At 33.0% G+C, this 26317-nt stretch overlaps 1 protein-coding gene across 3 annotated transcripts in view; it reads right to left on the bottom strand.

Annotated features, from left to right (window-relative positions):
* Window positions 1–26317, bottom strand: part of LOC143045604 (TOM1-like protein 2) — a 34937-nt gene that overhangs the window by 6707 nt on the left and 1913 nt on the right. Inside the window, exons 2-14 of one of the 3 annotated variants that reach the window (XM_076218212.1) lie at window positions 25549–25633; window positions 24322–24406; window positions 20974–21120; window positions 20229–20363; window positions 19696–19752; window positions 18958–18987; window positions 17455–17631; window positions 16817–16895; window positions 16304–16455; window positions 2080–2191; window positions 1455–1551; window positions 1099–1171; window positions 218–241 (exon numbers count right to left, since the gene is read on the bottom strand). In XM_076218212.1, coding sequence (XP_076074327.1) covers window positions 218–241; window positions 1099–1171; window positions 1455–1551; window positions 2080–2191; window positions 16304–16455; window positions 16817–16895; window positions 17455–17631; window positions 18958–18987; window positions 19696–19752; window positions 20229–20363; window positions 20974–21120; window positions 24322–24406; window positions 25549–25633 — 1253 coding nt within the window. The remainder of the gene's footprint in view (window positions 1–217; window positions 242–1098; window positions 1172–1454; window positions 1552–2079; window positions 2192–16303; window positions 16456–16816; window positions 16896–17454; window positions 17632–18957; window positions 18988–19695; window positions 19753–20228; window positions 20364–20973; window positions 21121–24321; window positions 24407–25548; window positions 25634–26317) is intronic. The other 2 variants (XM_076218214.1, XM_076218213.1) reach the window with 2 other exon arrangements.

Here is a 26317-nt window from a genome sequence, read left to right on the forward strand (position 1 = left end):
TGCTATCCCAGCCTCCCGTACTTTTCTTTATATACTTGTATATGTAATTACTTTACAGATCTAAAAGTTGTAGTGGAAACAATATCTATATTCAGCCATCATTTATCTAGTTTATAAATTATCTGAGAGTTGTGATTGTATCCCTACATGCAAACTTAAAGATAATCTAACTGATTAAGTGATTGACAGATAAGAGAGAGAAAACTCTGAATGTTACCTGTAACGTCTCCTCCTCTGAGACCTGTTATAATCAAGATCATATGATAATCACATGATAAGAAAATGGCACCATCTGCCAATAAACTATCAGTTTGATACACTTATACCAGTGATAGTTAAATGGGTTTTATAATTCTTCTTCTGTGGATTTGTTATTATTGTTTGGATCTCAATTTTTGTAGAGGTCATGGGTAAAGGTAAACCATGAATTTAAACGTTCAACGAAGCAGAAATTTTCTATAGCTTTAATTTAAAGCAAAACCAAATTACCCACAAAATGACAAGTTTTTCTCCATTTTTGTAAATTAATACCCATGGAATTAATAAATCCACAGTATGTTAAATGGACAGTGTAGTTTATTTGGTAAACAGTATTCATAAAGCATTTTATTAAGTCAATATAAATATAAACAAGTTTTTAAAAAAAAATACTGGATAGATCGATTAATTGTTTGTCTGTTGCTTGCTTTAACTTCCTAAAAATTAGGACTGATTAACTAAAATGCACTATTTCATTAAACATGAGTAAAAGGAGATACTTAGTTTGGTATCCAAAACTTAGGTGAGTTCTAATTGTAATTCTTTTATTTGAGAATGTGTTGTAAACTGCATTTTCAATTTTTTTTTTTTTATATAAACTAACAAAACTGTATGGAACTGATTATTTTTCTTTCATATATTCAAATGGGTGATTCTGGGAAAATCTGATTTGGCTGAAGAATAAAAAATGTTACAGGGATAGTCCTCTTCTTGAATTTCATTAGAGGATGATCTATAGATGGTGAGATTGTGATAGATATAATTTGATACATATGATTTTTATTTTTTTTAAATAACTACGATAATGTGAACTTTTTACAATATTTATCAAATAGTTACCCCTGATTTGGCATTGACAGCCTGGCCTAACCCACCACCAGTAAACTGATCCTCTTGTTGGTTTGCATATGCACTGAAACAAACATATAACATTTATAATACATTTAGAGGCATGGACTGTTTTCAGTGAAACATGGTGTTCTTTACAACATTAAAGGTTTGTTTCATATGTTTTTCTTAACGAAAGTTAACTCAGTATACAAGGACTATTTTCAATCACTAAGTTCATGTAATTTATTTGAAAATACTATTATAGAAAACAAAGGATATGGGGTATCCATACATTGATTTTAATTTATCTTAAATTGCAGAATATATCTGAATATCATTGACATATATTAAAGTTATTTGCCTACCCCTGTGTTTTTACTTTATTCTGTTCAAAAGACTGTCGTGATTGAGCAAACATGTCAAAATCATCACTTTGTTTGGCTGCAGGATTGGAACCAATGTCTGAAGTAAATTTATAAGTGATAAATTTCAAAGAATACAAAATCTCTTTTAAATAATCAATAAAATAGAGAATGGAAATGGGGAATATGTAAAAGAGACACCAACCTCAATTCATACAAGGTACCAAGAAAAATCACTTTGAAAATAAAATAACCACCTAGAGGGTCAATCTACATCATTCACAATCTACAAACATGTATGCAAAAAAAGTTTCAATAAAACAAACTTAAAGTCTATTTTTTCATTTAGGGAAAATTTCATCATTTATCCAGGAATATCAGATAGCACCTGATCTCATTATGTGACAATGAAATTTTCATGTTACATGTATTAAAATAATAATAACAAATCATACTAATAAATAAACTTGATTTAAAGTCAGCATGGTTTCCAAACAAAGAGACACAACACCGTTCTACTGAACTTTTAACCGCAACAATTTAAAAAAACATTTCAAAATACCATCACTTAGACTTAGTTAGTTAATAAACCAATACATGACTTATGGTCTAAAGACAGTATACTTACTCATATTCTGCATCTGTGTATTTATTGGTGGTAAGTGACCAGGTGCCTGTACCATTCCATCGTCTCCCAGATCTATCAGATTAGCAATAGGTGGATTTGATGTATCTTCTACCTACAAAATAAAGTGCTGGTTATTTACAAGGAGTCTGCTACATACTTTGTCTCCAAAATCATATTTATTTCAGTTTCTATTTAATCATCTAATCATCAAATAATCTCTCTGAACTATCATACTTTCATGCACTTCCTGTCTACTACATTTTTAAATGAAATTCTGATAAAAAATGCAATTGATTAAGCATCTGTAGAAAGACTCACAGTATTTTTAAACAAAGAATGCACTGGTTGCCATAATAAACATAACCTGACTCACTTATTCAAAATATCTGCACAGGAAGTAAGTCAATGACAGATCTGACCAGATGCTCTGCAGGGCGCAGCTTTATACGACCGCAGAGGTTGAACCCTGAACGGTTGGGGCAAGTATGGACACAACATTCAAGCTGGATTCAGCTCTAAATTTGGATTGTGATTAAATAGTTGACACAGCATAGGTTTCTGACACAGAATGAATGTGGTCTAATGAACTTAAAATACTTTTTTTTCCTTTGAGCAATTCACTATGCTGTTGAATATTAATCCTCTCAAAAAAATGTTTGAAGAAATTTTCTTTTTATTTATGAAATCTGAAATGAGAAAAATTTAACCCCCCCCCCCATTTTTTTTTTCACATCTCCCTTTCCCTTTTTCCAAAACTGATCTCAATTCAAATTTCTAATGGAGTTTGCAACAATAACTACTCATTTAAATACATCATAAAATATTAAAATGTAACAAAAGGTGCTTGTTATCACTGAATGGTAAAGATTGTTTTAATTTATCAGTTGGTAGTAAAAGTGATTCTAATATGACGTGCTTCTTTCGCTTTGTAAACAACACCGTGATAAAATTCTCCATATATCTATACTTAGCGCAGACTCCGAGATATACATAATAATGGCTGTTACAATATACTTCCCACGTAAATCCACATGTATTGGAACCTATTTGTAAACCATTTGCCGATTTTATTTTTTTTTTAAATTGCAGTTAAAAAAGACAAAATAACTTATTCTAATTCGGATGCAAAATAAAAAGAAGTAATGCACAAGAGCTCGGAGAAATCAACAAAATAAAAATAAAATAAAATTCCGCAAAAGTCTTTTAATGTTTTTGACGCATTTAAGTCATTTCAAAACATGACGTCATACAAATGAAAACGCTACAGTTGAACGTTTTCTGAAAAGTGAACCATCGAAATTCGTATAATATTGTATTAAAATTGATTTGTAAGGTAGGTTTTGTTTTATTTTCTATTCTATTGCATTTTTCGCATATTTACTGATTTCAGCAAGTCAACATGGCGGCTCCTTAGTTACAAAATGTCAACTTTGGATTTGACGGTAGCTTACGAGAAAAACATGTAAATTAAAAATGGCAAATGTTGGGTTTGTGAATTTAAAGAATTAAACAGATTTTTTTTTCTAGCGGTTATTCACTAAACAATCCATGCAAGCTACAGATTTTATGAATATTTGAGCTTTACCGAACCGGGAGTAAAAAAAGAACAGCCACACACACAGCATACATACCATCGCTTCAGTTTTTTAATGACCGTATTTGTCCTATTAGAATCGAAATAATTCATGGAAGCCATAGATTGTTGGAAATTTACACATGGCCTGGGCCGTGATATTCGTTAATTTTATCCCTCGCTAACACTCAGGATAAAATTCGAATATCACGGCCCAGGCCATGTGTAAATTTCCAACAATCTATGGCTTCCATGAATTATTTCTTAAATATACATTGTATATTGTATAAAACAATGATTTAAGTTGATTCAACTACTATTCTGGACAAAGAAAGATAACTCCAATCAATTGAAAATTTCTTGCTATTGCACAATATTGTGCAATTAGATATTTCTTGCTATTGTGCAATACTGTGCAATTGAAAATATTTGCTATTGCACAATACTGTGCAATTGAAAATTTCTTGCTATTGCACAATACTGTGCAATTGAAGATTTCTTGCTATTGCTGAATACTGTTCAATTGAAAATTTCTTGCTATTGCACAATACTTAATATAACAAGAAGTAATTGTAACAGGATGCTGTTACGAAGTCTCCCAAACAAAGCTCCCATAACTCGCCATTCATGTGGTCCCATGTTCATTTGATTTGATTTTTTGTCCCATACAAGAATATATATGGCTTACGAGTAGGGATCTCCACCATTTACAAGTATGCAAACAGGAGGGGGTGGTGGTGACCACAAGGGAATTTACCTACATTTCATTTCATTTGTTTTATTGTCCCCTACAAGAATGTATATGGTTTAAGGGTGGGGATCTGGACCGTTTACAAGATAATAGCACATTCTCCAATTGAACAGGGTGGGGCAACCCCCAGGAACTTCCCTTTAATTTCCTTTGGTTACCTTTATTGTCCCATACAAGAATATATATGGTTTAGGGATGGGGATCTGGACCGTTTACAAGTTTTCAAACAAGAGGGGGTGGGGTGACCCCCTAGGGACTTCCCTCTTATTTCATTTCATTTGTTTTATTGTCCCCTACAAGAATATATATGGTTTAGGGGTGGGGATGTTGACCGTTTACAAGTTTTCAAACAAGGGGGGGTGGGGTGACCCCCTACAGAATTTCCTTTTATTTCATTACATTTGTTTTATTGTCCCCTACAAGAAAATATATGGTTTAGGGGTGGGGATGTTGACCGTTTACAAGTTTTCAAATAAGAGGGGGTGGGGTGACCCCCTAGCAACTTCCCTTTAATTTCATTTCATTTGTTTTATTGTCCCCTACAAGAATATATATGGTTTAGGGGTGGGGATGTTGACCGTTTACAAGTTTTCAAACAAGAGGGGGTGGGGATGACCCCCTAGGGACTTCCCTTTAATTTCATTTCATTTGTTTTATTGTCCCCTACAAGAATATATGTAGTTTAGGGGTGGGGATCTGGACCGTTTACAAGATAATAGCACATTCTCAAATTGACTGGGGTGGGGATGGCCCCCTGGGACCTCCCATTAATTTCATTTGATTTGTTTTATCGTCCCATTCAACAATATATATGGTTTAGGGGTGGGGATCTGGACCGTTTACAAAATATAAGCATATTCTCAAATTGAAGGGGGTGGGGATGAACTCCCAGGGACTCCCCCTATATTTCATGTGATTTGTTTTATTGTCCTATAATCAATTCTGAAGACTGCATGTATCTATCACTTACAGTTTTCAAGTTATATTCATTTGAAAATTTTATAAAATAAAATCCCATAGGGTTCTATAGTAAACCCCTTCCTCCTTTCTACCCCCCAAAATACCCCTTAATAGACCCCAATGCACAAACGAAAAATTGATGGTTCACCTAGACATATTAGTCTACCATTTTATGAAATTCTAAGTCAATCTGACAAGCGGTTTTGGAGAAACGCTGCGGACAAGTTCATTTTTTAAAGTGGCGGAAGAAAAAGAAGAAAAAGAAGAAGAACTAGAATTGCCATTGCAAGCAATAGCGGATGTCACCCTTCCCCTCATTGCCACTAAGCGGCAGCCATTTCAAAACAACTTAACAGTGAATGCAGATCTATGAATTGCGATATATCTTTCTGTAAATTTTCAATACAATAACAGCATTTGCCAAAAGTTTCACATTTCTGCTGTTTCCATGGCAACGGCAGCCATTTTGAAAATTCCAAAGTCAAAAGTCTCATCCATACATGCCAGTTGACAATAATATTAAGTTTGATTAAGGCGAAGTGTACGTAATTAAACTACACAATGGATTTTTTTTAAATTTTACATGTAGATTCTGCTTGTAAAAATAAATCGGAAAATAAAATAAAAAAAGGGGGTAACCGTTTTCGTTTTTGAGATACGAGCTGTTGAAGTTAACAGCATCATACAGCAAAATTACAAAGGATATATAGAGAAAATCGTGAAATTCGGCAGGAATTGCTACATTTCCAAGATTTTCTATTATATTAGACAATCGATTTTTTTTTAAATCTATGAAACGATTCTAAAATGTCTGAGGAATCGATTGGTGCAAAGAAAGTCCTTAGCAACCGTGCTACTTTTCAAGCTATACCCTGTTAAAGTTGAATCTTGAGTGTAAAAAAAACCAAAAAACAACGACAACGTTATTGACGTCGCCGCAACAGTTACGACGCTTCATATAGTTCTACTTGTATGAAATATATACCGTTTTGTTGGAGTTCGTGTTGCTCGGTCTTTAGTTCTTTATGTTACGTTTTGTGTACTATTGTATTGTATTTGTTTATTATATTCGGGTGCATGCGGAGATCGCCAAGCTAGAAAACGGTTGACATTTTCTTCATTATGAACTAGAACTATTTTCGACCTTGGTGCCTTATTTTTTGTTAAAATCTAAACACTGCGACGTGTTTTCAAAATCTTTGTTCCCATAAAACTTCATTTCATCAAGGTCTCTTCTCAGAATATCAGCCATCTGTCTGGCACAGGATAACAAATCAATATTTAAGTAAATTTAAGTTGTGTGGTAATTCTTAGTACATTTGGGTAAATTAATCTTATCTTTGTGCCGAATAAGCATTTCTATAATTCAACACATCCCTGAGCCACGACATTATATATTTCATGCATTGCATGCGCTTCTTTTTATCACAATCCAGACCGGCTATTAATCGTTGTATAACTTTACACGTCTGAAGACGAATATTTGCGTGAAACATTTTTGTATGATTTTTATTTCTGGAAATCAATCTGAAATCTACAACAGTCTATTTCCGAAAGTCGGGCTGGACCTTTACTTTTATGTGCATTCGGGATTTACACAAATTGTAACCCGAATAATTCAGTATATTATTCAGCTGATGTACGAATGCTACATTTCTCGTGTGGGAGAAAATCGGGCATGGAAAGGGCTTGAATTATTCGAGTTACTCAAATTGAAACTCGGGAATATATTTCTAGCTGTTCGGAATTCGCGGAAACAAATGATTGTTTTTCGGCATTACGGTATTGAATCAATAGAGATACCAATTATTTCTTTTTAACAAATTCGAATACCAGTCAGTTTTAGGACTTCAGTTTGAAATAGGGGCGGTAATCCATTCATGTTATCCAATCAATTGGAAAAAAGGTGGGGGTCAACATTGATAGTCAAAAAGCCTTGAAATATTCGATAAAAAACGTTGAATGTAAATTATATGAACTCCAAAGTCTCATATTATAGGACTAGTAAACCACAGGCTTCTCAGTTCTTGTATGATCATGAACTAGGTGAAAACCTAGAGCTTACCGAGTGCGAGATCTTCATGGATTATTATCGAGGTCGTTAAACACCCCTTGCAGTAAACTTTGGTTAATTTAAAAAAAAAATCGAAATGTAATAGTCTGAACACATTTCACCTCTCATTCCACTAAATATTAAATTGCAGTTACAAGTATCACAAAACTTCCTTGACCTCTTTTCTTTAACCATAGTAGAGGGAGGATGGAAGGAGGGATCCAGATCTCGAAATCCCGGGCTAAAAACACGAAATCCGGCGAGGTCCCGAATTAAAAAAATTTAAATCCCGGCTACCCGAAATTCGGAAATAGAATTCCCGGATCCCGAAAGGATCAATCCCGAAATCCCGAACTTAAAAACACCCGATCCCGGAGTTCCGATAAAGGTCCTACCCTCCTCCTCATAATCTTGAGACTTGATACTTCAAAATTACATTCTCTAATTTTGAATGATGCACACAGGCACAATAAAAGAAAACAAATTTCGCTATATATCTCTTAGAAATTGGAATTTGTGAAAGAAGTAATGACATGTTATACTTTATTTTATATGTGTACTTCCAATTTCAATATGGTTCTAAATTTAGATTTAGTTTTCCCATAAATTGCGGACGGAATAGAAGACACCTGTTTATTTTCTGCACATGTAGAAAAAGTTGAAAACTGGGAGTTAAATGACATAATTTTTACTTATTTTAAGATAAATGTTAGAGACAACTTTTAAGTTACTGAGTAATTTTTGGGGCATAATTTGTTTACTTTTTGTTTGTTTTCCGTCTTTGTTCTTCCGACTGGTAAGTTTTGCACTAGTGGTCAAATTATTCTCTTGATATCGTCTGATTTCTTATATGAATATAAATCATGTCCTTAAATTTTCAATTGCACAAAATACGAACATTTCAACGTCTTTTTAATTAAACAATTAAATTCACACGTCTTTCATTTATTATTTGTAACCTATTATAAAACTTTACGTTAAGTACTGTGTTTTTCGTTCAAGACTACGGCTTTTTAAAACGATATTGTTGGGTCAATTCAGGTTTCATTTTAATTAATTTGATATCAATAGAAGAAAAATTGTTACATGTTTATTTATTTATAATTTTGTTGTGGCGTTTTCTTTTCTGTTGATATCATAAACACGAAATGCCTTCTCCTACGCGTCTAAAACAAAACAAAAACAACAGTATTTTTAAGTCAGGCTGCACACAGAACAACGTACAGAATGCTGTGATTTCTAATTGGAGTTATTTAGATAATTTCTATGAGGTTTAAGACAGCACAGGCGTGCTTGTTGGATTCATTATAGACCGCAGAAAGTAGTTTCTCTTTCGTGTGTCCTTTCTTGGAGTAAGGGAGATAACTTGCGTAACTAACGACGAACGTTTTTAATCCCGTATTCCGCTAGAGGCGTGCAATTACGTACACTTCGCCTTAAGTTTGGAGCATTTTGAAAATATTTAACATTTCTGCAGTTTCCATGGCAACCGCCGCCATTTTGGAAATTCCAACTCTAAAAGTCTTATGCAGACTTGACAGTCAACAATCATACTAAGTTTCAATATTTTTTGAGCATTTTGAAATTTTAGAAATTTTTGACATTTTGGCTGGTTTCTATGGTAACACAGACCATTCCAAATTTCTAATGGCAGATTCCACATTGGTACATGGGAGGGAACATACCATAAGAGTTTCAATGGATTTGACCTACCATTTTAAGGAAGTAAATGCCCCTTTTTAAGGTTTTTAAAGCGTTTTTACCATTTTTGCCTTGTTTCCATGGTAACACAAGACATTTTCGAAATTCCAACGCCAAATTCCACATCTACCAAAGTTGCTCATCGTTATGCTTAAGTTTCAAAAAATTTGGAGCAATTTGATATTTTGGAAATTTTTGGTGTAGTTTCCATGACAACATAGTAGTTCCAATGATTGCCAAAATCATCCAAAACCAGTATATGCCCAACACCTACATTGTATCAAAATATAATGATTCTGAGTTTAAGCATCTCCAAATTATTCACCAAAACCCAAAAATTTAATTTTTCACATTTGTTCCGTTTCCATGGTAACGGCAGCCATTTTTAATGGTCTTATGACCTACTGCAACCCGGAATTTTGTGTTCCTCATTATAGTCAACTATCATTAAGATTGGTTCCATTGTCTCCAAGAAAACTGCCGGACAAAATCATTGGAAGAATAATAATAACTAGATTTGCCATTGCAAGCAATAGCGGATGTCACCCTTCCCCCCATTGCCACTAAGCGGCAGCCATTTCAAAAACTTTTAACAATGAATGCACATATTTGCATGGCTATACATTTTTCTGTAAATTTTCAGTACATTTAGATCATTTTTAAAAACATGACGTTTTTGCTGTTTCCATGGCAACGGCAGCCATTTTGAAATTTTCCAAGTCAAAAGTCTCATCTATACATGCCAGTTTACAATAATATTAAGTTTCATTAAGTTTGGAGCATTTTGAAAATATTTGACATTTTTTCAGTTTCCATGGCAACGGTAGCCATTTTGGAAATTCCAACTTCAAAAGTCTCATGCAGACTTGACAGTCAACAATCATAGTAAGTTTCATTACTTTTTGAGCATTTTGAAATTTTTGAAATTTTTGACATTTTGGCTGGTTTCTATGGTTACACAGACCATTCCAAATTTCTAATGGTAGATACCACATTGGTACATGGGAGGGAACATACCATCAGAGTTTCAATGGATTTGACCTACCCTTTTAAGAAAGTAAATGCCACTTTTAGGTGTTTTTTGGACCATTTTGCCTTTTTTGTATTGTTTCCATGGTAACAGCAGACATTTTCAAAATTCCAACGCCAAATTCCACATCTTACAATGTTGCTCATCGTTTCTGTGAAGTTTTATTAAATTTGGAGCATTTCCATATTTTTGAAATTTTTGGTGTAGTATCCATGGCAACATAGCAGTTCCAATGATTGCCAAAATCATCCCAAAGCAGTATATAGTGGGCACCTACATTGTATTAAAATCTAAAGATTTTAAGCCTAAGCATTCTCAAACAATTCCCTTAACTCTAAAATTATATTTTTTCACCATTTTTTCGTTTCCATGGTGATGGCAGCCATTTTTTTAGTTCCAATACCGGAAAGAAACAGGCAAGTCAGGGTTCCTTGTTATAGTGCACTATCATTCAGATTGGTTCCGTTGGCTCTGAGAAAACTGCCGGACAAAATTAGGTGGAAGAAAAATAATAATAATAATAATAATAATAATAACTAGAATTGCCATTGCAAGCAATAGCAGATGTCACCCTTCCCCCCATTGCCACTAAGCGGCAGCCATTTCAAAATTGTTTAACAGTGAATGCACATTTTGCATGGCAATACATCTTTCTATAAATTTTCAGTACAATGAGAGTATTTTAAAAAATTTCACATTTCTGCTGTTTCCATGGCAACGGCAGCCATTTTGAAAATTTCAAAGTCAAAAGCCTCATCATTACTTGTCAGTTAACAATACTATCTAGTTTCATTAAGTTTAAAGCATTTTGAAAATTTTTGACTTTTTTGCAGTTTCCATGGCAACGGTGGCCATTTTGGAAATTCCAAAGTCAAAAGTCTCATCCAGACTTGGCAGTCAACAATAATATTAAGTTTCATCAATTTTGGAGCATTTTGAAATTTTTGAAATATTTGATCCTGTATCCATGGTAACAGAGTAGTTCCAATGATTGTCATAATCATTCAAAACCTGTATATAGTGGACAACTATATTGTATGAAAATTTGATGATTTTAAGTTCAAGCATACCAAAGTTATTCACCAAACCCTCAAGTTTTTGGAGCATTTTGACCTTTTAGCATTGTTTCCATGGAAACGGCAGACATTTTGGAAATTCCAACGCCAAATTCCACATCTACCAAAGTTGCTCATCGTTATGCAAGAATTTCAAAAAATTTGGAGCATTTTCATTTTTTTGAAATTTTTGGTGTAGTATCCATGGCAACATAGCAGTTCCAATGATTGCCAAAATCATCCCAAAGCAGTATATAGTGGGCACCTACATTGTATTAAAATCTAAAGATTTTAAGGTTAAGCATTCTCAAACAATTCACCTAACTCCAAAATTATATTTTTTCACCATTTTTCCGTTTCCATGGTGATGGCAGCCATTTTTTTAGTGCCAATATTGAAAAGCAACAGGAAAGTCAGGGTTCCTTGTTATAGTGCACCATCATTCAGATTGATTCCTTTGGCTCTTAGAAAGCGAGCGGACAAAATTAGGTGGAAGAAAAATAATAATAACTAGATTTGCCATTGCAAGCAAAAGCGGATGGCACCCTTTCCCCATTGCCAGGCCAGCGGCAGCCATTCAGAAAATTTTTGCTGTTTCCATGGCAATGGCTGCCATTTTGAAAATTCGAAACTCAAAAGTTAAGTCTACATAAGCTAGGCAAAATTTGTTATAAGTTTCATTAAATTTAAAGCATTTTAAAGTTTTTCATAATTTTGCTGTTCCCATGGTAACGGCGGCCATTTTGAATATTCCAAAGTCAAACCCCCGCTGCCATTTTTGCCCTCCATAATCATATACCATTTAATGTCTCTAGAATAAATTTAACATTGATGTTCTGGAATGTTCTGTGAAAATTCAAAGTTTTGACCTTTTTGCATTGTTTCCATGGTAACAACAGATATTTTGGAAATTCCAACGCCAAATTCCACATCTTCCAATGTTGCTCATCGTTACTGTGAAGTTTCATGAAGTTTGGAGCATTTTGATATTTTTGAAATATTTGGTGTAGTTTCCATGGCAACATAGTAGTTCCAATGAGTGCCAAAATCACCCAACACCTGTATATGGCCGGCACCTACATTGTATTAAAATATAATGTTTCTGAGTTCAAGCATATCCAAACAGTTCACCAAAACAAAACACTGGATTTTTTCACATTTGTTTCGTTTCCATGGTAACGGCGGACATCTTGAAAGTGCCAACCCCAAAAAGCAAATCTTCACATGGTGGTTAACATTATGGTATAGTTCCATCTTATTTGGTCCATTTATATTAGAGTTCCAGACTGGACAAAAAAGTGTGGAAGAAAAATAATAAAGATAAAAAAAACAAAAAGAAACGTAGAATAACAATATGTCACCCAAACTCCGTTTAGGGTGCCATAATAATAGGGAAAAAGAAACAGAGGAAAAGCAATATGTCACCTGACTTTGTCGATCGGGTGACATAATAATAGTAAAGAAACAGAGGAAAAGCAATATGTCACCCGACATTGTCGATCGGGTGAGATTATAATAAAAATAATAAGAACTGAGCAAAAACAATAAGTCTCCAAACTTTGTTTGGGAGACTTAACTAGAATTGCCATTGCAAGCAATAGCGGATGTCACCCTTCCCCCTATTGCCACTAAGCGGCAGCCATTTCAAACTTGTTTAACAGTAAATGCACAAAAATGCATGGGTATTCATGTTTTTGTAAATTTTCAGTATATTCAGGGCATTTTAAAGTATTTCACATTTATACCATTTCCATGGCAACGGCAGCCATTTTGAAAATTTCAAAGTCAAAAGTCTCATCTCTACTTGTCAGTTACCAATAATATCAAATTTCATTAAGTTTAAACCATTTTTAGAATTTTTGACATTTTTGCAGTTTCCATGGCAACCGTAGCCATTTTGGAAATTCCAACTTCAAAAGTCATATGTAGACTTGATAGTCAACAATCATATCAAGTTTCATCTATTTTAAAGCATTTTGAAATTTTTGCTCCTGTATCCATGGTAACATAGTAGTTCCAATGATTGTCAAAATCATTCAAAACCTGTATATAGTGGACAACTATATTGCATTAAAATTTGATGATTTTAAGTTCAAGCATACCAAAGTTAATCACCAAACCCGGAAGTTTTTGGAGAATTTTGACCTTTTTGCATTGTTTCCATGGAAACGGCAGACATTTTGGAAATTCCAACGCCAAATTCCGCCTCTACCAAAGTTGCTCATCGTTATGCTAAAGTTTCCAAAAAATTGGATCATTTTCATATTTTTGAAATTTTTGGTGTAGTTTCCATGGCAACATAGTAGTTCCAATGATTGCCAAAATCATCCCAAAGCAGTATAAAGTCGGCACCTACATTGTATTAAAATCTAAAGATTTTAAGCTTAAGCATTCTCAAACAATTCATCTAACTCCAAAATTATATTTTTTCACCATTTTTCCGTTTCCATGGTGATGGCAGCCATTTTTTAGTTCCAAAGTTGCACTGCAACTGGAAAGTCAGGGTTCCTTGTTATAGTGCACCATCATTCAGATTGGTTCCTTTGGCTTTGAGAAAACTGCCGGACAAAATTAGGTGGAAGAAAAATAATAATAACTAGAATTGCCATTGCAAGCAATAGCGGATGTCACCCTTCCCCTATTGCCACTAACCGGCAGCCATTTCAAAATGGTTTAACAGTGAATGCACATATGTTAATGACAATACATCTTTCTGTAAATTTTCAGTACATTCAGAGCATTTTAAAAAAAATCACATTTCTGCCGTTTCCATGGCAACGGCAGCCATTTTGAAAATTTCAAAGTCAAAAGTCTCATCTGTACTTGCCAGTTAACAATAATGTCAAGTTTCATTAAGTTCAAAGCATTTTGAGAAATTTTGACTTTTTTGCAGTTTCCATGGCAACGGTGGCCATTTTGGAAATTTCAAAGTCAAAAGTCTCATCCAGACTTGCCAGTCAACTATCATATTAAGTTTCATCAACTTTGGAGCATTTTGAAATTTTTGAGATATTTGATCCTGTATCCATGGTAACAGAGTAGTTCCAATGATTGTCAAAATCAAACAAAACCTGTATATAGTGGATAACTATATTGTGTAAAAATTTTATGATTTTAAGTTCAACCATACCAAAGTTATTGACCAAACCCGGAAGTTTTTGGAGCATTTTGACCTTTTTGCATTGTTTCCATGGAAACGGCAGACATTTTGGAAATTCCAATGCCAAATTCCATATCTACCAAAGTTGCTCATCGTTATGGTAAAGTTTCAAAAAATTTGGAGCATTTTCATATTTTTGAAATTTTTGGTGTAGTTTCCATGGCAACATAGTAGTTCCAATGATTGCCAAAATCATCCAAAACTAGTATATGGGTGGCACCTTCATTGTATTAAAATATGATGATTCTGAGTTTAAGCATCTCCAAATTATTCCAAAAAAACAAAAAGTGGAATTTTTCACAATTGTTCCGTTTCCATGGAAACGGCAGCCATTTTTTATGGTCTTAGACCCTACTGCAACCCGCAATTTTGTGTTCCCTATTATACTTAACTATCAATAAGATTGGTTCCATTGGCTCCGAGAAAAGTGGCGGACAAAATAGTTGGAAGAATAATAATAATAACAAAGAAACAGAGGAAAAGCAATATGTCACCCGACATTGTCGATCGGGTGACATAATAATACGGAAAAAGAAACAGAGGAAAAGCAATATGTCACCCGACATTGTCGATCGGGTGACATAATAATTTTGGATCCTGATTTGAACCAACTTGAAAACTGGGCCCATAATCAAAAATCTAAGTACATGTTTAGATTCAGCATATCAAAAAAGCTCAAGAATTCAATTTTTGTTAAAATCAAACTTAGTTTAACTTTGGACCCTTTGGACTTTAATGTAGACCAATTTAAACGGGACTAAAAATTAAAAATCTACATACACAGTAAGATTAGGCATATCAAAGAACCCCAATTATTCAATTTTTGATGAAATCAAACAAGTTTAATTTGGACCCGATCTGGACCAACTTGAAAACTGGGCCAATAATCAAAAATCTAAGTACATTTTTAGATTCAGCATATCAAAGAACCCCAAGGATTCAATTTTTGTCAAAATCAAACTAAGTTTAATTTTGGACCCTTTGGACCTTAATGTAGACCAATTTGAAAATGGGACCAAAAATTAAGAATCTACATACACAGTTAGATTCGGCATATCAAAGAACCCCAATTATTCAATTTTTGATGAAATCAAACTAAGTTCAATTTTGGACCCTTTGGGCCCCTTATTCCTAAACTGTTAGGACCAAAATCGAACCCAACCTTCCTTTAGTGGTCATAAACCTTGTGTTTAAATTTCATAGATTTCTATTAACTTAAACAAAAGTTATGGTGCGAAAACCAAGAATAATGCTTACTTGGGCCCCTTTTTGGCCCCTAATTCCTAACTGTTCATACCTCAACTCCCAAAATCAATACCAACCTTCCTTTTGTGGTCATAAACCTTGTGTTTAAATTTCATTGATTTCTATTTACTTAAACTAAAGTTATTGTGCGAAAACCAAGAAAATGCTTATTTGGGCCCTTTTTGGCCCCTAATTCCTAAAATGTTGGGATCAAAACTCCCAAAATCAATCCCAACCTTGTGTTAAAATTTCATAGATTTCTATTCACTTTTACTAAAGTTAGAGTGCGAAAACTAAAAGTATTCGGACGACGACGACGACGACAACGACGCAGACGACGACGCCAACGTGATAGCAATATACGACGAAAAATTAAAATTTTTGCGGTCGTATAAAAAGGCCAAACACCTTTCAACGTATCACTGTTTTTAAACTGTTGACCATATTTGCAGTCATTCTGTTCAACATATTGAAAATTCAAAGAATGGGCAAGCAAGAAGTAGGTATCTGACAAACTAAATAGTGCTTACATGTTACAACTTATCACTGTCCCGCTGCTGACTAAATATGACAGTATAGTTTCTGTGATTGCAAAAATAAATAACATTTGTTGGACCAACAGATGAGCACAGTGATTGCATATCCCACACATATTACGAGAATGTATAATAAGTTGAAATACTAAGTAATTCCTACCTGATTATAAGAAGGTGGAGACATCACTGGTTCTGTAGTTGGTGTATCTAATTTTTTCAGGTCTGTTTGTGACTGGCCAGTTCTATAACGTTCAAATCTTTCATACCGTAAAAATACATTATTTATATCATCATTCACTCTCAGAAGTTCATCTGCAATAGAAAGGAAACGTCTTAGTACTAAAAAAATGTTTTTCTCTAAGTCTTTACATTAAATCCATGGGAAGTGTATTGATGAATATATTTTAGTCTGACAAACCATGGTTCATTTATTAGTGAACTAGCTGTTAGTAACTGTGAGAAGTATAGATGTGTACTTTGAGTGTTTTTTTGTCCCTTTGATAATTGTTTTTGTAGTCAGTACTGATCTGATGAGTCAAGTCCTTTCTAACAGATTTTTAGTTTGTTCGTTAGTTTTGCTGTGTCATCACAGTCCAAGGTTTATCTTGCAGTCACAGGTTAGGTTAACAGAAAAATATTATCAAGGAAAATAAGATTGTTAACAGAAACTTACTAGTAACTTCTTCATTTGCTATTTTATCTAATAAATCTACTAATCTTTGCTGCATTTGTCTGTTTGTACGATTTAATTCCTGGAAGGAAACAATAAAATATACTATTTTGTTAGTCATATACTGATAATAATGATATCATTCATGGTCATATTAAGATAGTGATGTTCTGATGTCTAAAATGAGCTATACTAGCATTATTTCCCATAAAAAAATTACTATGACTTCGATATTGATGTCTACAATGCCAATGACATAGCATTCAATCAGTTCTGGTATCATCTAGACTCTCTGAAGTCAGATTGAGATATTTATATGCTGAACTTCATTGATAAAAATAATTTTGTAACAACTTTGGTGGTGAATATTTTCTTCTTACAAATACTGAATGTTAAAAAAAAATCATAAAATATAATTGTAGTAAACACTTTTTAAAATTATTTTAATGATTCTATTCAGAATATTTCTTCAAAATGGATGTATGGACAGACTAAGATGCAGATGCACAAACCAGAAAGCATTATTGATTTCTTCTTTTGACAGGGCATGACAATAAAATGCACATGTCTACTGAAATCAAATCCCCCTATACTGAATGGATAAAGTCTTTATACAAGGTCTATGTGTAACATGTAGTTACCTGTAGTAATTCTAAATCTGATGGATCTACACTTGATGGATCGAGTTCTGTTAACATGTCTCCCATTACTTTAATATTTGCGTTGACGACAGTGAGTTCACTTTTTAACTTTGCCATTTGTTCAGTTGTTGGATTAATGGGACCTGCTGGCACGACTGGTATTTGTGGAGGTTGGTCCTAAGAGTTAAAAAGCATGATGTAAGTTTTGATGTAAATATTATCAGCTATAAAATCCTCATACAACTTAGTTTCTTCTAAAACTTCTCATAATGACTGTGTTTTTTTATTTCTGTTTAGTTTTTTCTTTAAATATATTTGCTCCTGTACTTTGTATGATTTGACATAAACATTTCATGGAAAGAAAGGATAAAAATAATTAGACAACTGAGCTTAAATGACATAAATGTATTTTGAAATTAAAACATTACGAGTTCATAAAATTCTTTGAAGTTAATATTACTTCTAAAAATAAAATTTGTGGATTAAGCTCAATATGACCAGAACATATAATTCAATCAACAATTTTGAATTCCTGAATTTCTTCAATAATAACCCTTTCTATGTTTGATGAAGTTTACAAGTTCACAAGGTTAAAATACATCATTGACTCCTCATGCATAAAGCTACAAATGTAAATTTCCCTCACATATAACATCATAATAATCGAATGAAAAAAAAAAAGAGAAAAAGTTTTAACCTGCACATGCTTTTTTCACTCACTAATAACATCCATAAAAATTTGTTGTTGTACAAAAACTTGAAATGTATGAAGCTGTACATGCAACTTTCACTAACAAAAAACAATATTCAATAAATCGTATCACAAATCTGCGGGACATTTTGGCGTTCTTTTGACTTTATAAATATTCTCTCAATTACATATTTATCATCAGCTTTAAACCTCAGTATATACTATCCTATAAATGAATGTCATAATGATGGATTGTTATGTAACATTATTCATCAATAAAACAAGTTCCCTTTATGGGTGCATATCTAATGTGATCAAGTGTTTACAGAAATATCAGACAGATGTAGAAAGTCAAACTGTCAAAAGTGAGCAGCACATATATACTCGGCCAAAATTTAAAATTGCATTGTCAAAATTTAGACTGAGAAGACAGCTAATTGTAGTCCCTAGCTAATTTTGAAAACTCTGGCTGAGTCATTTAATGCTACCAACCCTACATTTTTGGTTTTGTTTTTTTAAAATACAATAAAAATTCCATAAATACTACCTACTTAGAAATGTAATTAATCAATAGAATTCAACTTTCCCTATTTTCAATTATTTCATGCATTATTTCAACACTTAACACTTCCATTGTATACATTAAAATTTACCATTTTAACATGACCTGTATAGTAGACCTATGTTAGAGATTGACATCAAACAAGAAAAATAGATATGAACTACCTCCAATCTTTGTTTTGGGGATAAAAGACACTAACAGAGTTTACTAATAAGATACATGCATCAACAACAATTCAAACAAACCAAACCTGAATTTCTTCTCTTACAACATATTTCATCTGCATGAAAAAATTATCATTTGTATGCTTAATGTCTCATTAAGATGCTATCAAGTGAATAATAGATGTGGAGACACATTTACAACATCTTCTAAACAGTATTTAGAAAATTTAACTAATGTCGATTGTCACATCAACAACTATGACAAAATACAAATATTCGCTGCACTGTTATTTAAAAACAAATCATTTGTACAGCTTATTTGAAGGTTTTTTTTTATGTTTAAGATATTTATCCCTTTGATTAGATTATATGATAACACATCAAAATAAAGAAAAGTTATAGATGGATTTCAAACATTCATTTTGGTGTAAACAGTTATGTCCCCTGATTTTGTATCAATAATTCATAATTTTAAAATTTTTACCAGCAAATTGACCTGTAAATAATTGTTACTGTTTCCTTATAATTGAGAATGGAAATGGGGAATATGTCAAAGAGACAACAATCTGATCAATACGCAGATAACAGTTTCTTCTCCAAGATTATATCCCTATGTTTCAAGTCAGCAAATCCATGTAAAATTAAATTAACCAAACGTTTGAGAAAAAATTATCATGAAAATTTGACAGTTGATTAAGTAATCCATAAGTCAATCTACAACATTCATTCACACTTTACAAATACGAATGAAAAATATGGATATGGTATAAGTAGATATGACTACAAGTTTGTGGGAAACATTTAATTGAAGGGAGATAACTCACTGCTCGTAAACTTGGTTGTCTTTGTTGTCTGATAACAGGTTCAGGTTCTGGTTGACTCTGAAAAATATTATAAAATGTCAAGGTAGATCAAGATTGTTTTTCTAATCTTTCTTTTTTAGCTGTTGTTTTGTATATGTACAGAAAAATAACATTTCTCAACTATCCTATATAATCACTTTCCCCCAGAATCAATCACTCATCTGATAAAACTGCCCTTCAAAGATGAAGAAAGTATCAACTTTAGAGGTCACAAAATGATACTCCCTGGATTCATATAAAATTTGAGTGTCTCCTTTTGTCCAAATATCTGACTGGACCATTTGGCCTTCATGAAAATCTCAAAAGTGTGTAACATTTTTTTCTTTCAATTTTCTTTGAAATACATTTGTTTGTTTTATTACCTAGAGCAGTTGTCCTACTTGACAGCAAGTTCATTATCAATGTTACAAAATTATGAATTGTTTTATGAAAATATTTCATAAAAGAATGGTGACTAAATAATTTTTAAATTTTCTTTCTATACCTAAACATACCCTTTTTGGTGTGTGAATTGGTGCCATATGATCTAGATCAGTCATTGGGAATTCTATTCCTTTTCCCTTCAAATCATTATAACATTTTTCTACTTCCTTCAAGTCTGGTTGTCCTTTAAAAGCATCTGACCAGGACTATAACACAATAAAAAAGAAACTATTTACTGTTATCAATTTTTTTTCAAGAATTCTTATATTCTATATATTAAGATGAAATGTAAGAGAAGATTTAATATCAGTAAAATGAAATTAAAGTATTCATAAACAAAATAAAGGACATTTGAGATGCATACATGGCATACATTGACTAACACAAAACTGAACCAAAGTTGCTCGAACATTAAACATAGGAGGGGTAAAACATGTTACAAATGAAATAAGGTAGCAGGACTTCGGGTTTCAACTTAAAACCTTTATTTCTATCTTTTTAAATATACCATCAAATGATATTTTGATATGAATTCTAAAAGACAAAATAATTTTTTTTTACTAAATTATATAGATGCAATTCAATGAATGTCCTGTCCAGGCTAGGCACAAGTCCAGGATTTGATTTGTCATGCTTGACCAGACAATATAACAGATTTGGAAATCCTGTTTTGGAATTAAATCCCTTCACTCATTATGACAGGATGATTTGCACATGTAGATGTTGACTCAATCATTCTAACCCCTCCAAAAACCATATAGTAAGCTGCAGGTATATAGCATGTATTAATTTACTGTAGATTATATAACTTTTTACCTGTATAGAACTTAACACTTTTTCTTGAAGAACTGTTGGTGGGTCATATTTAGGACCAATTATTTTTACTAAGTCACCCATAAAATCTTTTGTGGCTACTTGCTGATGGAATTTTTTCCCACAATTTTTCACACATGTCTCCAAACACTAAATATACAAAGAAATAATATACAATTGGTAAAAATATAACAAATAATAACTTTTGCATAACAAGTAAAAATAATTTAAAATGTGCCAAAACCATGAAAACATAAATATTTAGGTCTTGTAATACCATCAATTAATTTTTCATGATTGGGACTTGAAATATTGTTGCCATTGGTGGTTGACAATGATCAGAGAAAATTTTAAAGTAGTACTTTGCTAGAATGATATGGATACTCCTAGAAAATTTAACAATGATACTAGGCTATATTTTGTAAGCTAGAAGCGTGTTTTGTCTACAAAAGATTCATCTGTGAAGATCAAACCAAAATAGGTAAAAAGTTTTTGAAAAATTTAACCAAGGTTATCTATTCCTCACCAAAGAGAGTCCTTAGCATTCAAATCACTTTAAAGTTTTGTAAACATTTAATTCATACAAGAGTGCACACGCTGAAATGTCTCGCCTTCTATACTAATCATTGATATTATGTTGATAATCCTAAGTATAAAGCTAAGCTTTATTACAACTGTCACTTAAACTTAACATTAACCAAGATAACTAAACAAAGACCAATGAACCTTGAAAATGAGGTCAAGGTCAGATGAACTATGCCAGGCAGACATGTACAGCTAACAATGCTTCTATACAACATATATAGTTGACCCATTATTTATAATTTAAGAAAAATAGACCAAACACAAAAACTTAACACTGTGCAATGAACCGTGAAAATGAGGTCACGGTCAAATAAAACCTGCGCAACTGACATAAAGATCATAAAATATTTCCATACACCATATATAGTTGAGCTATGGCATATAGTATTAGATAAAAAGACCAAAACTCAAAAACTTAAATTTGACCACTGAACCTAAAAATGAGGTCAAGGTCACATGACATCTGCCCGCTAGACATGTACAACTTACAATCATTCCATACAACAAATATAGTAGACCTATTGCATATAGTATGAGAAAAACAGACCAAAACACAAAAATTTAACTATAACCACTGAACCATGAAAATGAGGTCAATGTCAGATGACACCTACCAGTTGGACATGTACACCTTACAGTCCTTCCATACACCGAATATACTAGCCCTATTGGTTATAGTATCTGAGATATGGACTTGACCACCAAAACTTAACCTTGTTCACTGATCCATGAAATGAGGTCGAGGTCAAGTGAAAACTGTCTGACAGACATGAGGACCTTGCAAGGTACGCACATATCAAATATAGTTATCCTTTTACTTATAATAAGAGAGAATTCAACATTACAAAAAATTTGAACTTTTTTTCAAGTGGTCACTGAACCATAAAAAATGAGGTCACATTGAACATGTGACTGACTGAAACTTCGTAACATGAAGCATCTATATACAAAGTATGAAGCATCCAGGTCTTCCACCTTCTAAAATATAAAGCTTTTAAGAAGTGAGCTAACGCCGCTGCTGGATCACTATCGCTCTGTCGAGCTTTCTGCAACAAAAGTTGCAGGCTCGTCAAAAATTACCATATCAATGATATACCAATGTCACTACTGTTTTAAAAATCCTTTGTTGGGTCTGACTGGTCGCAATATTGACTGAGATCATGATCAGTTATTACAAACTTTTCCTTTGTTTTTAGTGTGTGTTTGCTATACATGTACTGATTGTGCGTCACTGATGGATACACCATATCCTTTCTTTTTAGTGTGTGTTTGCTATGCATATACTGATTGTGTGTCACTGATGGATTCACCATATCCTTTGTTTTTAGTGTGTGTTTGCTATACATGTACTGATTGTGTGTCACTGATGGATACACCATATCCTTTGTTTTTATATTAAGATATTTTCATGATGAAGTTTGAATATTTTTAGATATTTCCAAGTTTTTTTTTACTTTTATAGGAAATTTCATGTTGTTTTGGTAATGCATCAAAAGGCTTGTACATTTTATGTCAATACAAATTCATACAAGAGTGCACACGCTGAAATGTCTCGACTTCTATACTAATCATTGATATTATGTTGATAGTCCTAAGTACAAATGAAGTATAAAGCTAAGCTTTATTACAACTGTCACATAAACTTAACATTAACCAAGATAACTAAACAAAGACCAATGAACTTTGAAAATGAGGTCAAGGTCAGATGAACTATGCCAGGCAGACATGTACAGCTAACAATGCTTCTATACAACATATATAGTTGACCCATTACTTATAATTTAAGAAAAATAGACCAAACACAACAACTTAACACTGTGCAATAAACCGTGAAAATGAGGTCACGGTCAAATAAAACCTGTGCAACTGACATAAAGATCATAAAATATTTCCATACACCAAATATAGTTGAGCTATGGCATATAGTATTAGATAAAAAGACCAAAACTCAAAAACCTAACTTTGACCACTGAACCATGAAAATGAGGTCAAGGTTACATGACATCTTCCCGCTAGACATGTACACCTTACAATCATTCCATACAACAAATATAGTAGACCTATTGCATATAGTATGAGAAAAACAGACCAAAACTCAAAAACTTAACTACAAAATGTATAACCACTGAACCATGAAAAAGAGGTCAAGGTCAGATGACACCTGCCAGTTGGACATGTACACCTTACAGTCCTTCCATACACCGAATATACTAGCCCTATTGCTGATAGTATCTGAGATATGGACTTGACCACCAAAACTTAACCTTGGTCACTGATCCATGAAATGAGGTCGAGGTCAAGTGAAAACTGTCTGACAGACATGAGGACCTTTCAAGGTACGCACATATCAAATATAGTTATCCTATCACTTATAATAAGAGAGAATTCAACATAAAAAAAATCTGAACCTTTTTTTCAAGTGGTCACTAAACCATGAAAATAAGGTCAAGGATATTGGACATGTGACTGATGGAAACTTCGTAACATGAGGCATCTATATAAAAAGTATGAAGCATCCAGGTCTTCTACCTTCTAAAATATAAAGCTTTTAAGAAGTTAGCTAACGCCGCCGCCGGATCACTAACCCTATGTTGAGCTTTCTGCAAGAAAAGTTGCAGGCTCGACAATAATATATCTGAATCATCTTTAAATGTCATCTAAGTAAAATAATAGATGAAATAAGCCAAGTTTTTCTATGTCACATGTTTTACCTTTTCACTTGTACGTTGTACAATACTTTAAGAAAGCGGTAGTCTAGAAACTTACTGTCAAAGTGTACATAACTGCAGTGTGATTCTTTCCCATATTTTGTGACAGTCTTTTCTTAATTGCTTTAATAGCATCTTTTGGTCTGTGAAATATAAAAAAAAAAACTTTTATAATTTATATGAATCTAAATTCTTCATTCTTCATGCAAAAAGTTACATGAGATAAAATCTAGAATGACCACTAAAGGTTTGTTGTTCTTCAGTGGCAAGAGATAAGACCTACAGACTGTTACATTTACCATCTTAAAACAGGAATCTTCACCAATCACACTCTTCAAATCATATTTAACATTACCTGTTAAATCCTGCATTCTATATGTGCCGGTCTCAAGTAAAGAGCAAGTTATTCATTGATTTTTGTTTGTTGCTGTGTTACATATTGTTTTTCATTCATTATTTTGTATATACATTAGGCCATAAGTTTTCTTGTTTGAATTGTTTTACATTTGTCATTTTTAGGGCCTTTAAAAGCTGACTAAACAGTATTAGATTTGCTCATGAATGAAGGCTAAGGGGTAATCTCAAGTTGTTCATTTCTGGGTCATTTGGTCTCTCGTGAAGAGTTGTCTCATTGGCAATCATACCACATATCTTTTTTTTATATTTACTGCAGATTTACTTCTGTGACAGCACTATTGTGAAGGGATGGTACAGTATAAGACAAAAAAAAAAGTTTTTATACATTACAATTTGTAAGTTTTCCAACCAGAACATATCATTGTCATTATATGCACATTGTACCATAGTGAAATACTTTAATATAGCAAATGTTAATACATCAGACAACTACTATCACAAACATCATGCACCTAATACATTAGACATCCACTCATTCTACTGGCTGACCGTCCTTATCACGACAGCCAGTTCTATTTCCAGACTTGATTTGACATCAAAACACATAAATACAGAGGCCATAAACAAACTTTTAAATGACTTTAAAGTTGATTTAAACGAGTGTGAAGGCAATAGTTTTGGTCAGCTAGCTTGAACCGTGAAATCATTGTTAGGTTAGGTAAACTACCCACCACTAAGAGTAGACTAATCTGACAGATAACCAATCTATCTGTCTGTAGGACTAGACTACTGCGAAAGGAGGGTAGTATACCTTACCTAACAATGACTTAACGGTTCAACTAACAAGCAATCTAACCAAAGATATTACAATTACCTACACACTCATTGAAATTGGCTGTAATTGATATAGCTAATATAAGTATCTTACCCTTCATCTGTATCATTAATTACATCACAGATTTCCATAAACAATCCCCAGTTTTCTGAAGCTTGTGAACCATCAGTGCTTTTTTCTGAAAAAAGAAAATCACACTTGAAAACATTTATTTTCCCAGCCTAATTCATTTTAGTTCTTTCGTTTCTCATGTTTAAAATTCCATGTGATTGCATCATAATTGTTGTGCAAAGAGGTTCATAGTGTACAAGCTGACAATTTTCTTGGTTTATTATTTAAATAGACAGAAAACATATTTCAACTCCAAAGAAGTTTATTGTTATTCATGTTATTAGTAATTAGTGTAGCCACAAAAGTTTGGTCAACACAAAAGGAAAATGAGCAAGTTCTAGTCTAGGATTGATAACTTGTAAAATTATTTCACAAATTGATTCAGTACAATGTAGGAAGTCAAATCTGGAAACAACTCTGACAACCCAATCCAAACATGAATTAGACTCAGAGTAGAACTATTTTTATTTGTATTTGTTTGTACCTCAGTCAATTAAAATTAAATAGATCACTGTGTGCTACTCTGTGCTCTCCCATTAGGATGAGAAAATAGATCCACCCCTTACTCCTAAAAGTTTGCTTAGGAATAAATGCATTTAAGTTTACAATAGTAAATTTGGTGAGGGCTATTCCAGAAAAAAATGTATGGGGGGTTGGAAGGTAGTTTTTGTCAGCACCTGCCACCCAGACAATTGTAATTGAGAATTATAGTGCATTATAGTGTGAAAAGTTGTTCTGATACCCATCACCC

The sequence above is a fragment of the Mytilus galloprovincialis genome, chromosome 9, assembly GCF_965363235.1.
Source record: "Mytilus galloprovincialis chromosome 9, xbMytGall1.hap1.1, whole genome shotgun sequence".
In the NCBI taxonomy this organism is placed as follows: Eukaryota; Metazoa; Mollusca; class Bivalvia; order Mytilida; family Mytilidae; genus Mytilus; species Mytilus galloprovincialis.